At 39.9% G+C, this 16,092-nt stretch overlaps 1 protein-coding gene across 3 annotated transcripts in view; it reads right to left on the bottom strand.

Moving 5' to 3' along the window:
• Nucleotides 1–3,606: 3,606 nt before the first annotated feature.
• The window catches only part of DMGDH (dimethylglycine dehydrogenase), a 67,480-nt gene continuing 54,994 nt past the window's right edge, over nt 3,607–16,092 (bottom strand). For all 3 annotated transcript variants that reach the window (XM_041751664.1, XM_041751662.1, XM_041751663.1), the window contains one exon: nt 3,607–4,952. In XM_041751664.1, the coding sequence (XP_041607598.1) occupies nt 4,737–4,952 (216 nt within the window). In that variant the 3' untranslated portion in view covers nt 3,607–4,736. The remainder of the gene's footprint in view (nt 4,953–16,092) is intronic.

Raw genomic sequence — 16,092 nt, 5'->3', positions numbered from 1 at the left:
GATTCCTTCCAGCAGTGTAAGACCAGCACATTTTGTTGTATCTCCCGGCGTTTTTGAAGTTGGATTGTTCATTCTGAATAAATGACCATTTCCTGATATTTTGTTATTGCATGATTAATAACCTCCTCCACTATTTCTATGTATTGCTCCTTTGATTGGAGTCTGATATATTTTATGTAAATAGTTTGTCCAGTAACTAACAAGGTACTGAAAAGTCACAACTTAGGTAGTGATTAAACTACGCCATTGATGATTACATTTTCTTAACTCTTCAGTTTCAACAAACATTTAAAAAGAATAAATATGAATTTTAGAGATACTGTTCAAAACCAGTAAGCTATTTCATGTATGAACTAAAATCTGCACTTACTGAGCACGATGTTATACCTCAAAATTTGCCCTCTGTTTCATAATAAACATCAATAGAAACTCTAAGTGATCACATAGAATGACAGGATTGAGCTCAACTTCTGCTTCTTCGTATTTACAATTGCTCTACTGTTTCAGTGTGAGCTAACTAGCTCCACAGGGATTGAAGACCCAAATTATGCATGAAGTAAGCTTGAATGATTCCAGCAGTTAAAGAACTTGCTCTTGAAATGAATGCATAAAGCTGAGCCTGCTAGTGGTAAGGGCCGGCAGTATCACCCAGGGCCTCTCTAAATTGATTTCCATATGGAACACAATATTTAATAAGGTTAGCAATAAAGATGGTGCTAATTTGAAGTAGATAGATGGTCGAAACATCAACAATTGCAACAACAAATTATTTAAACTAACAAAGTGTTTTACAGGCAGGAGAGGAGGATTTGACATAATGAAATAAAGAGAACAGAGATACTTGATGGCATCATTGAATCTACCTCCAGATTTAGTAATTGCTTAAACTGCTGTTGATGGGATATTTTCTTACCCGCAGCTGAAAGCTTCCTAACTGCTACCCTCTAGCTTAGTAGGAAGCTGCTCCCGGACAGTTAGAGTCTACGTTCCCTGTCTCCAACTCCTTACTTCCTAGTCCTTTTTCAGTGTGGCCTGCCTTTGCGCCCTCTCCAGTTCCCTGGAAGAGCCCGTGCCCATCGCACCCACAACACTCAGGTGCTTCACCTCAGAGGCACTGCTCAGCCCTTACTCTTACGTGACATCTCTTAACTTTGGACACAGTTTACCATCCTCTCATTCTCAAGAACATTCTCTCCCCTTGGTTTACATGACACTTCAGTTTGTAATGAAATATACCCCACTTTTTTTTTTCATTAAATGCTTGACTACTCTGGGACCCCTGAGTGGCTCAGTGGTTGAGCATCTGCCTTGGGCTCAGGTCGTGATCCTGGGGTCCTGGGATCGAGTCCCACTTCTGGCTCCCCACAGAGAGCCTGCTTCTCCCTCTGCCTGTGTCTCTTTTTCATGAATAAGTAAATAAAGTCTTTAAAAAAAAAAAAGCTTGATCTCTCTGGTCTATAAACTCCACAAAGACAGGGAACATGTCTGTTCACTGCTTTTCCAGTGCCTAGACTGTTGGAAGTACTCAAGGAACATGTGTAGACTAACAAACATTTCAGTAAGGAGAGCTATTACTCAGAGAACTTTAAACATAGGAAAGGCTTTAGTGGATGATTATGTAGTCCATTCTTGGCTGGCAGCAGAGCTGGGAAAAGCAAGTCTTCTGGCTTTCTTTCTGGTAGCGTTTTACTACCCTGTCACTCCTATGCTTCATGCTAATACTCCCAAAATGTATACTTGAAGGAAATATAATTGAGTAATGTGTTAGCCTTTTATAATTCATAAGGTTGCTTCTATAAACTACTGAACTATCCTGGGGATTCATTAATGGCAGACAGATAAGCAAAGGCAGGGTGATTTTCACCTTGATGTGATGAAAGAGTAAGATACAGGTTAGAGGTGAACATCAGCAAAATAATTACATAAATGTTTCAATAAAATGTAGACTAGAAAGTGTTTTTGCAGTTCTAAGAAGATTTCCTAACTCAAGAAAGTACCCAGCATTCACCATCACATTCTTGAGAACATTTTTCCTAAGCCAAAGACACAGCTTCTGCGCCTCAGTAGAGTACTTCTAGACATACTGGTTGTTCGCTCTTCATGGCTGACACTAATCCTGAGCCCCATCCCTGTGTGGCCTCTCTCCAGCCTGGTGGTTTTAGGGAGGCTCTTTTGAGTCAAGCTTTTCAGCTAACAACTGGCTTATAGGCCATGGGGAACTGAAAGCTTCAAGAACTGGTCTTTCTCTCAAGGCTTCTCCCTACTTGTCAGGAGTTCTTGTTACCCCAAGGCTTCTCTTCCATCTTTTGTCCATCTTCTCAGCTTCAGTTTTCAGGGCTCATCAGTCAGTTTACTCTCTGATATTTCACAGTTCACATTCCCATGGGATGAAGTCTGGTTAACTTGGTCCATCTTTTATTGGCTAAGTTGTATAATAGGTCATTGGTCAGCCTCTGCATTGGCAGATGCCAAACTTCGTACCTAGGCCAGGTTCACTGGCTGGGAGGGCATGGGAATGCCAGGGTGACTTAATAGCACCCAACGAAGCACAAAAGGAGGAATGAGTACAACTTCTTAAAGAAATTAGGAAGTACATGTCCTTCATACTACGGGTAGGACTTCTTTAATAGTCATCTAAATGTTCTATGTGTTTTATTGATCTGTTGTAATGCTCTATTAAATGGAGGAGACTAATTCAATGTTGTGCTTTCATTATTGATTTCGGTATCAAAAAACCTGGAATTGTCTATGTTGCAGATAAAGAATTCAGAAACGGTAAATAAGTATCTCAACAGTTATAGGGCTACAGAGAGGCAGAGAATGAGAAATGGGGCCTCCAGGCAAAGGCTTGAACCAGCACCTACCTGAAATGAAATAGTAGATATGGAGGATTCTTTTATTAAAGGAGGTAGAACTGATTTATAACATTATATTAGTTGCAGGTATATAATTAATGATTCCCTGGTGTAAAATGATCCCACCAGTCTAGCTACTAATCATTACCATATGAAGTTACATTTTTTTCCTTGTGTTGAGAACTCTTAAGATTTATGCTTAAAAACTTTGAAATATTCCATACTATATTAACTATATTCACCATGATATATATTAGGTCCCCAAAGTGTATTTATACCTGGAAGTTTGTACATTTTCACCTCCTTCACCCATTTTGCCCACCCACCAATGCAGCTCCACCCTGGCAATCACCAATTTGTTCTCTGTATCTGAGTTTTATAGTGTTTGTTCATTTTGTTTCTTTGATTCTACATATAAGTGAAATCATATGCCATTTGTATTTCTCTAATTTCACCTAGTATAATGCCCTCTAGTTCTACCCACATTGTCACAAATGGCATGATTTTTGAATTAATGTTTTTGTTTCCTTCAGATAAATACCTAGAAATGGAATTGCTGGATCAGATGGCACTTCTATTTTTACTTTTTTGAGGAACCTCCATACTGTTTTCCATAGTGACTACACCAAGATAATATTCTTGATAATTAGGAAATTATCAAGATGATCAAATTTTATTACCAAGATTTTGCTCTTTTCTCATACAAAAAGATACATTAAAGAGAAATGAAGGGCCTGCTGGAATTCTAATATATGATTGCTTTAATGAAGTATTTTATTTTTTAATGAAGTATTTTAAATATAAACTTGGCACCTTTGTAAAACATACAAGAAATTATTTTAAAATTCTGTAATTAGAATACATTTTATGTTTCACATTCAACTTTAATACCTAGGAAAGATTCAATAAATGTTTAACAAATGTGTATATAACAAATTTTAAGTGATAAGCCACCTTTTACCAAAGGAAAAAAAAAACCATTTGATTTGTTCAGTCAACTAAATTCAATTTTGAAAAATTTATCAGAGAATTATTTCTAAATAATTTTTTTCTTGCTGTACACAGTACTAAGGGCAATCCTGTCAGCTCTTAAGCTCGTTTGACCTGCTTTGTCAAATGCTTTGTGAAATGATATTCAGAACAGCACATGTGATGTCAACTTGCATTAATTCTTTCCCAAAGAGAGGTGTTCAGTATTCAAACTGTGTTTTTACTGGCACAATCTATGTTTCAGCTTCATTTCAAAAGGTCTACAAGCACTGCTTCCTTTGGAAGACTGTTCTTTTTTGCAATGACTCTCCTAAAACAACCTTTCAAAGGACAATAATGATGCCCCATAATACTGCATTCAGGGAATTCATTAGGAAAATAAGCATTTTGGAGAACTGAATAAAAATTTATGTATCAATATTAAATTTTACTATTTTCACTGTAGATATATTATAAAATATTAAAACTATCCCTTGTTCAACTACTGCTTCTCAATGAAACAAATCCATCAATAGTACTGCATTTGTTTTTATGTAAAACAATTCGTTTTCAGGTCACAAGAACCATATAAGGATATATTCCTAAAATTACACAATGTCCTCTAATTGAGTTATAATAGTGATTATATACTAGCAAACACCTAAATGTTTTGCTGGGTTTCATTAACAATATAGGTTAATAAAAACATTCATTTCCAACGTCTTCATTTTAAAGAACAATGTTAATCACTAATCCATTATTGTTTCTCGCTTAGGAAAGAGCTGAGAAAGGTTTCATCAAGATTTTGAAGGGTTGAATGAATTCTTGATTTCTTATATTCTCCCAAAAAGCAGTTATGATTTTTAGTACAGTCATAGAGCTAACATAATTCAGTTGCCTGAAGGTCTCTTTTCAAATTTTGTCCTTTCTGCTTTTCTTCCGAAGTCGGTTTCTGGTTGGTTCAGTCAATACCAAGGGCTCCTGTATGACGCTTGCTGGGTAATTTCTGCCTAACAGTTCAACCTCCACCTGTTGTCCTACTTTACTTAGTTCTATAGGGACATAGGCAAACGCCAGACTCTTTTGTATGCTATAACTGTAGGTTCCAGATGTCGTGTTGCCAACCACCTGAAAAACAAGAGCCAGTAACCCTCAACATCTTGGCCATCAGCTTTATGGTCCTCCTCTCCAGATTAAACACTTAAAACATAGGTTTGATTTACAATCTGCAAGTTTTAGGGATTATTGCCCATGGGGCTAACGCCAGGAAGTAAACTTTACTTTTGCGAATATTAGGTTTAAAAGTTATGAAAAATAATTCTCAAAATACATATCAACCCCCTCAAACTTCTCAGTTTTAAATAGCACCTATTTTTTTTTAATAGTCGGCACTATTTTGCTCACTTTCATGCCAAGAGATCAGAGAGGAAAAGACTCAAATATTTTCATTTTAAACTTAAAAAAAAAAATCCTCTTCCATCATGGCAATAATAGACACCAGGGGAAAAAATTCTAAATATCCAAATGTAAATGTAGTCAACTGTTCCTGCTGGGGTTGAGAAAATGGCTTTCCAAAAGAGTGCTGAAACTATCGACATATCAATAGTCAGTGTGAAGTGAACATTCTATGAATATATAGCATTTAGCAATTCCTGGCATTTGCTAGGCACTTAATGTTAACTTTACCCTCTCTAGATCTACCTCATACAAAACACCTCTCTGGACATTCTAGAGAACGAGTGAGGTTTAGTTCCTACACTCTGGAGCTTCCAACCTGGTTGAGGAATTAGCATAGACATACAAGAAAATAGAGCTGGGGGTGGGGGCAAGATGGCAGAGGAGTAGGGTCCCCAAGTCACCTGTCCCCACCAACTTACCTAGATAACTTCCAAATCATCCTGAAAACCTATGAATTCGACTTGAGATTTAGAGAGAGAACAGCTGGAACGCTACAGAGAGAAGAATTTGTGCTTCTAACAAGTACTACTTGTTTTTAGCCACTCTGCACTGAGCAAAATGACTAGAAAGAAGAACTCACCACAAAAGTAAGAAGCAGAAACAGTACTCTCTGCCACAGAGTTACAGAATTTGGGTTACAATTCAATGTCAGAAGGCCAATTCAGAAGCACAATTATGAAGTTACTGGTGGTTCTGGAAAAAAGCATAAAGGATTCAAGAGACTTCATGACTGCAGAATTTAGATCTAATCAGGCTGAAATTAAAAATCAATTAAATGAGATGCAATCCAAAGTGGAGGTCCTAATGACGAGAGTTAATGAGGTAGAAGAAAGAGTGAGTGACATAAAGACAAGTTGATGGCAAGGAAGGAAGCTGAGGAAAAAAAGAGAAAAACAAAAGACCAAGAGGAAAGGTTAAGGGAAATAAATGACAGCCTCAGAAGGAAAAATCTACGTTTAATTGGGGTTCCAGAGGGCGCCAAAAGGAACAGAGGACCAGAAAGCATATTTGAACAAATCATAGCTGAGAACTTCCCTAACTTGGGGAGGGAAACAGGAATTCAGATCCAGGAGATAGAGAGGTTCCCCCCTAAAATCAATAAAAACTGTTCAACACCTCAACATTTAATAGTGAAACTTGCAAATTCCAAAGATAAAGAGAAAAATCCTTAAAGCAGTGAGAGACAAGAGATCCCTAACTTCTATGGGGCAAAATATCACATTAACAGCAGCCCTCTCCACAGAGACCTGGCAGGCCAGAAAGGGCTGGCAGGATATATTCCGGGTCCTAAATGAGAATAACATGCAGCCAGGAATAGTCTATCCAGCAAGGCTCTCATTCAGGATAGAAGGAGAGATAAAGAGCTTCCAAGATAGGCAGAAACTGAAAGAATATGTGACCACCAAACCAGCTCTGCAAGAAATATTAAGGGGGACTCTGTAAAAGAAACAGGAAGTCCAAATAATCCACAAAAACAGGGACTGAAGAGGTATTATGATGACACTAAATTCATATCTTTCAATATTAACTCTAAACGTGAATGGGCTAAATGATCCCATCAGAAGACACAGGGTTTCAGACTGGATAAAAAAGCAGGACCCATCTATTTGCTGTCTACAAGAGATTCATTTTAGACCTAAGGACACCTCCAGCCTGAAAATGGAAGTTTGGAGAACTATTTACCATTCAAATGGTCCTCAAAAGAAAGCAGGGGTAGCAATCCTCGTATCAGATAAATTGAAGTTTATCCCAAAGACTGTAGTAAGAGACAAAGAGGGACACTGTATCATGCTTAAAGGATCTATCCAACAACATGACCTAACAATCATGAATATTTATGCCCCTAATGTGGGAGCTGCCAAGTATATCAATCAATTAATAACCACAGTAAACATACTTAGATAATAATACACTTACACCAGTAAACTTCAACATGGCGCTTTCTGCAAATGACAGATCTTCTGAGCACAACATCTCCAAGAAACAACAGCTTTAAATGATACACTGGACCAGATGGGTTTCACAGATATTTACAGAACTTTACATCCAACGCAACTGAATACACATTCTTCTCAAGTGCACATGGAGCTTTCGCCAGGATAAACCACATATTGGGTCACAAATCAGGTCTTAACCACTACCAAAAGATTGGGATTGTCTCCTGCATATGTTCAGACCATAGTGCTTTGAAACTTGAACTCAATCACAAGAAGAAAGTTGGAAGAAATTCAAACACGTGGAGGTTAAAGACCATCCTGCTAAAAGATGAAAGGGTCAACCAGGAAATTAGAGAATAATTAAAAAGATTCATGGAAACTAATGAGAATGAAGGTACAACCATTCAAAATCTTTGGGATACAGCAAAAGCAGCCCTGAGAGGGAAACACATCACAATACAAGCCTCCCTCAAGAAATTGGAAAAAACTCAAATACACAAGCTAACCTTGCACCTAAAGGAACTAAAGAAAGAAAGGCAAATAAAACCTACACCCAGCAGAAGAGAGTTAATAAAGATTCAAGCAGAATTCAATGAAATAGAGACCAGAAGAACTGTAGAACAAATCAACAAAACCAGGAGTTGGTTCTTTGAAAGAATTCGTAAGATAGATAAACCAGTAGCCAGCCTTATTAAAAACAAAAGAGAAAAGGCTCTAATTAAAATCACAAATGAAAGAGGACAGATCACAACCAATACCAAGGAAATATAAACGATTTTAAAAACATATTATGAGCAGCTATATGCCAATAAATTAGGTAGAAGAAATGGACACATTTATGGAAAACCACAAATTACCAAAACTGGAACAGGAAGAAATAGAAAACCTGAACAGGCCGATAACCAGGGAGGAAATTGAAGCAGTCATCGAAAACCTCCCAAGACACAAAAGTCCAGGGCCAGATGGCTTCCCTGGGTAATTCTATCAAACATTTAAAGAAGAAACAATACCTATTCTACTAAAGCTGTTCCAAAGATAGAAAGGGATGGAGTACTTCCAAACTCGTTCTATGAGGCCAGCATCACCATAATTCCAAAACCAGACAAAGACCCCACCAAAAAGGAGAATTACAGACCGATATCCCTGATGGACACAGATGCAAAAATTCTCAACAAGATACTAGCCAATAGGATCCAACAGCACATTAAGAAGATTATTTACCACAACCAAGTGGGATTTATCCCTGGGATGCAAGGCTGGTTCAACACATGTAAAACAATCAATGTGATAGATCATATCAACAAGAGAAAAAACAAGAACCATATGATCCTCTCAATAGATGCAGAGAAAGCATTTAACAAAATACAGCATCCATTCCTGATCAAAACTCTTCAGAGTGTAGGGATAGAGGGAACATTCCTCAACACCTTAAAAGCCATCTATGGAAAGCCCACAGCAAATATCATTCTCAATGGGGAAGCACTGGGAGCCTTTCCCCTAAGATCAGGAACACGACAGGGATGTCCACTCTCACCACTGCTATTCAACATAGTACTAGAAGTCCCAGCCTCAGCAATCAGGCAACAAAAAGAAATAGAAGGCATTCAAATTGGCAAAGAAGAAGTCAAAATCTCCCTCTTTGCAGGTGACATGATACTGTACCTAGAAAACCCAAAAGACTCCACCCCAAGATTGCTAGAACTCAGACAGCAATTCAGCAGTGTTGCAGAATACAAAATCAATGCCCAGAAATCAGTGGCATTTCTATACACTAACAATGAGACTGAAGAAAGAGAAATTAAGGAGTCAATCCCATTTACAATTGCACCCAAGAGCATAAGATACCTAGGAATAAACCTAACCAAAGAGGTAAGGATCTATACCCTAAAAACTACAGAACACTTCTGAAAGAAATTGAGGAAGACACAAAGAGATGGGGAAACATTTCATCCTCACGGATTGGAAGAATTAATATTGTGAAAATCTCAATGCTACCCAGGGCAATTTACACATTTAATGCAATCTCTATCGAAATACCATGGACTTTCTCCAGAGAGTTGGAACAAATCATCTTAAGTTTTGTGTGGAATCAGAAAAAAAAAAAAAAAAAACAAATAACCAGGGGAATATTGAAAAAGAAAACCATAGCTGGGGGCATCACAACGCCGGATTTCAAGTTGTACTATAAAGCTGTGATCATCAAGACAGTGTGGTACTGGCAATAAAAACAGACACATAGATCCATGGAACAGAATAGAGAACTCAGAAATGGGCCCTCAACTCTATGGTCAACTAGTATTCGACAAAGCAGAAAAGACTGGAAAAAGGACAGTCTCTTCAATAAATGGTGCTGGGAAAATTGGACCGCCACGTGCAGAAGAATGAAACTAGACCATTCTCTTACACCACACACAAAGATAAACTCAAAATGGATGAAAGCTCTAAATGTGAGACAAGAATCCATCAAAATCCTAGAGAACACAGGCAACACCCTTTTTGACCTTGGCCACAGCAACTTCTTGCAAGATACATCCATGAAGGCAAGGGAAACAAAAGCAAAAATGAACTATTGAACTTAAGATAAACAGCTTCTGCACAGCAAAATAAACAGTCAAAAAAACTAAAAGACAACCTACAGAATGGGAGGAGATATTTGCAAATGACCTATCAGATAAAGGGCTGGTTTCCAAGATCCGTAAAGAACTTATTAAACTCAACAGCAAAGAAACAAACAATCCAATCATGGGGCAGCCCCGGTAGCGCAGCGATTTGGCGCCGCCTGCAGCCCGGGGTGTGATCCTGGGAACCCGGATCGAGTCCCACATTGGGCTTCCTGCATGGAGCCTGCTTCTCCCTCTGCCTGTGTCTCTGCCTCTCTCTCGCTCTCTCTGAATGAATGAATAAATAAATCTTAAAAAAAAAATCCAATCATGAAATGGGCAAAAGACATGAAGAGAAATCTCACAGAGGAAGACATAGACATGGCCAACAAGCACATGAGAAAATGCTCTGCATCACTGGCCATCAGGGAAATACAAATCAAAACACAATGAGATCCCACCTCACACCAGTGAGAAGGGTGAAAATTAGCAAGGCAGGAAACAACAAATGTTGGAGAGGATGCGGAGAAAGGGGAACCCTCTTGCACTGTTGGTGGGAATGTGAACTGGTGCAGCCACTCTGGAAAACTGCGTGGAGGTTCCTCAAAGAGTTAAAAATAGAACTGTCCTATGACCAGCAATTGCACTGCTGGGGATTTACTCCAAAGATACAGATGCAGTGAAATGGCGGGACACCCTCACCCCAATGTTTCTAGCAGCAATGTCCACAATAGCCACACTGTGGAAGAAGCCTTGGTGTCCATCGAAAGATGAATGGATAAAGTAGATGTGGTCTATGTATACAATGGGATATTCCTCAGCTATCAGAAATGACAAATACCCACCATTTGCTTCAATGTGGATGGACCTTGAGGGTATTATGCTGAGTGAAGTAAGTCAATCAGAGAAGGACAAACATTATATGGTTTCACTCATATGGAGAATATAAGAAATAGTGAAAGGGAATAAAGGGAAAAGGAGAGAAAATGAGTGGGAAATATCAGAGAGGGAGACAGAACATGAGAGACTCCTAACTCTGGGAAATGAACAAGGGGTGGTGGAAACGGAGGTGGGGAGGAGGTTGGGTGACAGGGTGATGGGTACTGTGGGGGGCACTGGATGGGATGAGCACTGGGTGTTCTGCTATATGTTGGCAAATTGAACTCCAATTTAAAAAATATAAAAAAAGAAAAGAAAATAGAACCAGGAAGCCAGAATTTGTTCTTCATTTGGAATGTGGATGGAATTAGGGAGGTGGAGAAGGGGAATGAAACTTCCCAGGATGAGTGGAGACATGGAGTCAGGCATGAGCAATCAAAATTAGGGAAGATGAAACAGAATCACATGGGATGGCCAACTAGAGAAAAGTACTGAGCAAAGAAACAAAACCGAGGAGATCAAAACAAAGGCTTTATGGCAGCAAAAAATCTAATCAGTCTTGTTACAAAGATAAGAGGACAAGTTGAAACCAGATCTAAAGGAAAAGATGAAAGAGAAACAGTAAAACCACACACACACACACACACACACACACACACACACACAAAAGCGATAGAAAATGTGAAGTTAAAACACCGTACTTAAAAATTGTAAAAGGAAGACAATAAAAGCAAGATATGATATATAGCCCTACTCCTGTCGGCTTCTCCTGGCTACACAACGCTGCACTAACCCTTAGAGCCGCACTGTTTCGCACAGCAAGCAGCTTGTAGCTGGTGCTCAAAAATATTCATGGGCATGAATCTGCCTGGTGATCTTTCAGCTGCCTCAGCAAAGAGTCTCCTACAGTCAACAGTCTTGTTACAGCATTTCTCATCTTTTAGAAGCCGACACGTTTATAATAGTAAATATAGACTCCTGGCTCTATAGCCTCAGTTTGTAATTATCTCATTGAAACTCCACATCAGAAGCTCTCCATATCATTTCTGAACTCATTTTTTTTAAGATTTTATTTTTTACTCATGAGAGACACACAGAGAGAGGTAGAGACACAGGCAGAGGGAGAAGCAGGCTCCATTTAGGGAGCCCGATGCAGAACTCGAACCCAGGACCCCAGGATCCTGACCGGAGCTGGAGGCAGATGCTCAACCCCTGAGCCACCCAGGTGCCCCATCATTTCTGAACTTGTTATGAGGGTTTGATGAAAAAAAAAAAAAACACATAAATGTATTCATTAGTAGAGGCTTCTCCTCTAGCAGATTAACTACCAAAGTGTTGCTGAGACAAGGCATGTGCTTTAAAGTGGTTTATCTCCTCTAGATCATTGTTAAGGAACATAAGGCAGGGATTTGGGTCAGGAAGGTTGGAGTTTTTTTTTTTTAATTATTTATTTATTTATTTATTTATGATAGTCACACACACAGAGAGAGAGAGAGAGGCAGGGACATAGGCAGAGGGAGAAGCAGGCTCCATGCACCAGGAGCCCGACGTGGGATTCGATCCTGGGTCTCCAGGATCGCGCGGCCTGGGCAAAAGGCAGGCGCTAAACCGCTGCGCCACCCAGGGATCCCAGAAGGTTGGAGTTTCAATCACAGCTTTTGGAAAGATTTTCTTGGTAATCTTGGTTTCATGCCTTCGTCTGTAAGCCTGAGGTCTGTGTTTGGAGCCCTGGAGAGGTAACCCGATTTGCTTGGGCAAGCATCTTAAGAAAACATGAAGAGGCCAAAGCAAGGCTCTTGGCTAAATCCCCTAACTCACTGGGTCAAAAATCTACCATCCCTCTTCAGAGATTGTGTGAACCATTTCACCAGGCCTTCCCATCTCTTAAAATCCTAGCAGTGATTCATCTTGCAGTTATTTTTGCATCAGTAATGTAAAGAAATAGCATATTTATTTTAGGAGTGTTATTTTTAATATATTTAATGTGTTGCTTTCTGCTAAATTACTTTCATTTCTCCTTCAATTTCTCTCTAATCCAATGCTGAGTAGCCCAGAGTATTTTAGAAGGCCAGCCTTTCATCTTATTACTAAATTTCTAAAGAAAGGTTTTCCCTAGCAGCAGTCTTATATCATTCTACCTTAAAATCTTCCAGATTCAATTAAATCCATTTCTTCTTTTTTGCTCTGTGAATCACAAGAACAACCTGTGCCTACCCTCTGCCTAGACGTTTTCAGATCCTGTGTTAAACACTGGCTTTCCCCTTTACCAATATAAGCAATCCTCACTTGTGTTTAGCCTCTTCTCATTCCTCTCTTTATGAGAATTCAAGACCCCTCTGACTTTCGGAGCTGAGGGTAGATGGCTTTGGAAGAGAGAATGTAATTTAAGTCGGATGATACATTGTGTTTCTTTGGCTGTCCGTGTTTTTGTTTCTAAGTAATAAAAAGGAGAGCTTTCTCAACTCTCCAAACACATTCCCACAAAACATCTTTCAAAGTTTCCAGCAAAGCTGCTTTTCTAACAGAAGCCCTTTTCATACCCACCCTTATGCCTTGATTTTTACGAACTAAACCTTATTTAAAATTGTAATCTACCCTGGAATCACTGCCCATCTCTCCATTGGACTTTCCTTTTCCTCAGGGCACTCACCACCCTCAGATGTGCCATTTCTCTTATTTAGTATGTTCACGGTCTAGCTCTCTCTCCCCTGGAACGTAAGATCCATGGAGGCAGAGATGTTCATCTGTTTGGTTGACTGCCGCACCTCCAGTGCCTAGGGTATCTTTGTCACGTTGTGGTAAGATTTGTTGAATAACAAATTTGTACCTTATAAATTTGTACTGTATCTCTGCCACTCACTGAGTATTTGCAAGAATGGAATATCAAAGGTAGTACAAATCCCAACAAAGTCAGGAAATAAAAGCACAAAGTATTTCCTATCATTCCAGAGTATATAGAGGATCTAGAAAATTCATCTGCATCATAAGATGATGATCCTACTAAGCATCAAAGAACAGACAAGCGGGTATCAGGAAATTCAGGGGTTATTTTATTTATAAAGGCAACTACAACTGGAGTAACAGCTCTGTAAGCAGATGGCATATGGGAGGAAAGATGAAAAATATAGCAGGTAAACTCAGCACACTGATACAGCAAAAGAAGGAAAAAGTGGAACTCGGGTTTTCAGCAAATCCCTTCCCATCTTTGATACAGTTGGCATGGAATGTTCTGTAAGTTTAAGATATAAGTTCCAGGCTTTTCACTTAAATTTGGGAGTCAGGTGTATACTGTGTTCATCAGGGTTGGTGTGGCGTTGCATACAGAACATGATAGCATAGGGGAGCCTGGGTGGTTCATCGATTAAGCATCAGACTCTTAATTTTGGCTCCAATTGTGACTTGAGGTCATGGACTGAGCCCTGTGTAAGGCTCTGCACCCAGCAGGGAGTGTGCTTGAGGATTCTCTCTCTCCCTCTGTCCCTGCCCATCCCCCTCCTCCACCACCACCACCACCCCCTCCCCACCTCCCTACCCCCGCCGTAGCCCCTTGGCTCACACATTCCACCCCCCCACTCTCAAGAAAAAGAAAACAAAACAAAACACAATAGCATAATGTGTCATCCCACGGCCAGAACAGAAAGCCAGTGCAAGGGCTGGCGTGGACCATATTAGAAAGCAGGATGAGAACAGAGTAAAAAAAATGAGAACTAGTAGAAAGAGGAGATGGGGAAATTTGCTGACTACAGAAAAAATTAATTAGAGGTGCAAAGAACCTAAGACATGATCTCATCATTTTGTAGATGAGAAAATGAAGGCCCAGAGAGGCTAAGATCAGGTCAAGTCAAGCAGCTGGTTACTGACAGAGGTGCTTATCAGTGGCAATTGTGGGCAAAGGTGAAGTATGAGGAAAAGCCTATTAAGAAAAGAGGTCTGACGAAGGGATTTAGAACAGAAAGGAAGGGGAGACAGTGGGGTAAGAGTCAGGATGGCTCAAAGAGAATGAACTCAGCACAATTAAGGGTGAGATACTTAAGAAAGAGCTTGAAATCTGAGAAAAGTCTGTTACCATCACGGTGTCTAATAACATCCACCTGCTTCTGGGATGTAGAAAACTGTGGGTCTACGATTAGTGGCTGAAGAGAAGACAGTGGGACATGAACAGAGACAGGGAAGATAGACAACATGGCTTAGAAGGAAGGGTAAGCAATTCAATGGCCAACTATACCTGGGTCAGAAGTCAGTTCTGTCCATCACTAGCTGCACAACCTCAAGCAAGTTATTTCACTTCTCTGAACCCCAAAGCCTCATCTCTAAAATGGGATGATCATACCTATCTGGGAAGGGGGTCATAAAATTAAATGGGTACATAACAACTATCCAGCACATAGTAGAGCCTCTGCAGATGTTAGTTCTGCGTCGGGCAGATCCATGCCTCAGCCCATGTGGCCATTTCTTTAGTCATCCAAAGACTGAGATGTGATGCCACTGGCCTTCCCCCACGTCCAGGGCTCTTTCTGCCACTGAAGAGAAGAGGGCAATGGAAACAAGTATCAAGTAGGCTGCAGTGTTGGAGAGAAAACCCAGGCTCCGAATCTGAGTCTTTGGGTAGTGGCCAGACTGTTCCACAGGGACCAGCTGTTCAGATGAGACCTGAAGGCCACGTGCTCACCCCCAGCCTAGGCAGAGGGTGCACATCTGTCTCCAACACCAACCAAAACACAGCAAAATCGTAAGCCAAACTGGGTCTCACAAATAGTCATAAAAAGTCAAACACCTGAGGCTCTGCTGGTGAGTTATCTGGTTTTACTGGACACTGACAGGCAGACTAAGACACAACATCCCCAAAGGGGAAGAAGGCACATTTACTTTCTGAAGAACTAAATGGTTCACTTTCACTCCACTTTCTAAGGCTCTGCCTTCTGTTGTCATGGAGATTTTCATTTGGAATTTTTTTTTTTTTCTGAAGATGTGCTAAGGTTAGAACTACTTCCTTCTCAAAGATCCCTTAGAAGCACAACCAGAATGCCAATTTTTTAAATAAAATCCATCTCCTGCATTCACAGATATCAAGGTGGTGGAAAGGAGATCATTTGATCCTCTCAATTATACCTTCCTCATTGTCCATTGTATTTTAAGCCTTGGTTTTATTTTCTTTCATCAAGGCATAGAGAAGTTTATGTTTTTAAAAATGAGCAGCATTTCATTTTCCTTTCAGTTAACTGATTTCTGCTTCTTGAACGTCAGCTCAGGAATCAAAGTGTGTCACCCAACCAGTAGATAAATAAGTAGCAAAACAAAACAAAACCCCAAACCCCAAAACACAGGACTCCAAAAGGAAACAGGGACAAGGAGGGTTTCTGGTGCAGAAAAGCTGCGCTGGCCCCTGGCCACGAG

This window comes from Vulpes lagopus, chromosome 4 (assembly GCF_018345385.1).
Source record: "Vulpes lagopus strain Blue_001 chromosome 4, ASM1834538v1, whole genome shotgun sequence".
Taxonomy (NCBI): Eukaryota; Metazoa; Chordata; class Mammalia; order Carnivora; family Canidae; genus Vulpes; species Vulpes lagopus.
Note: the sequence above shows the minus strand (reverse complement) of the source record. Positions and strands in the feature narration are given on the sequence as shown.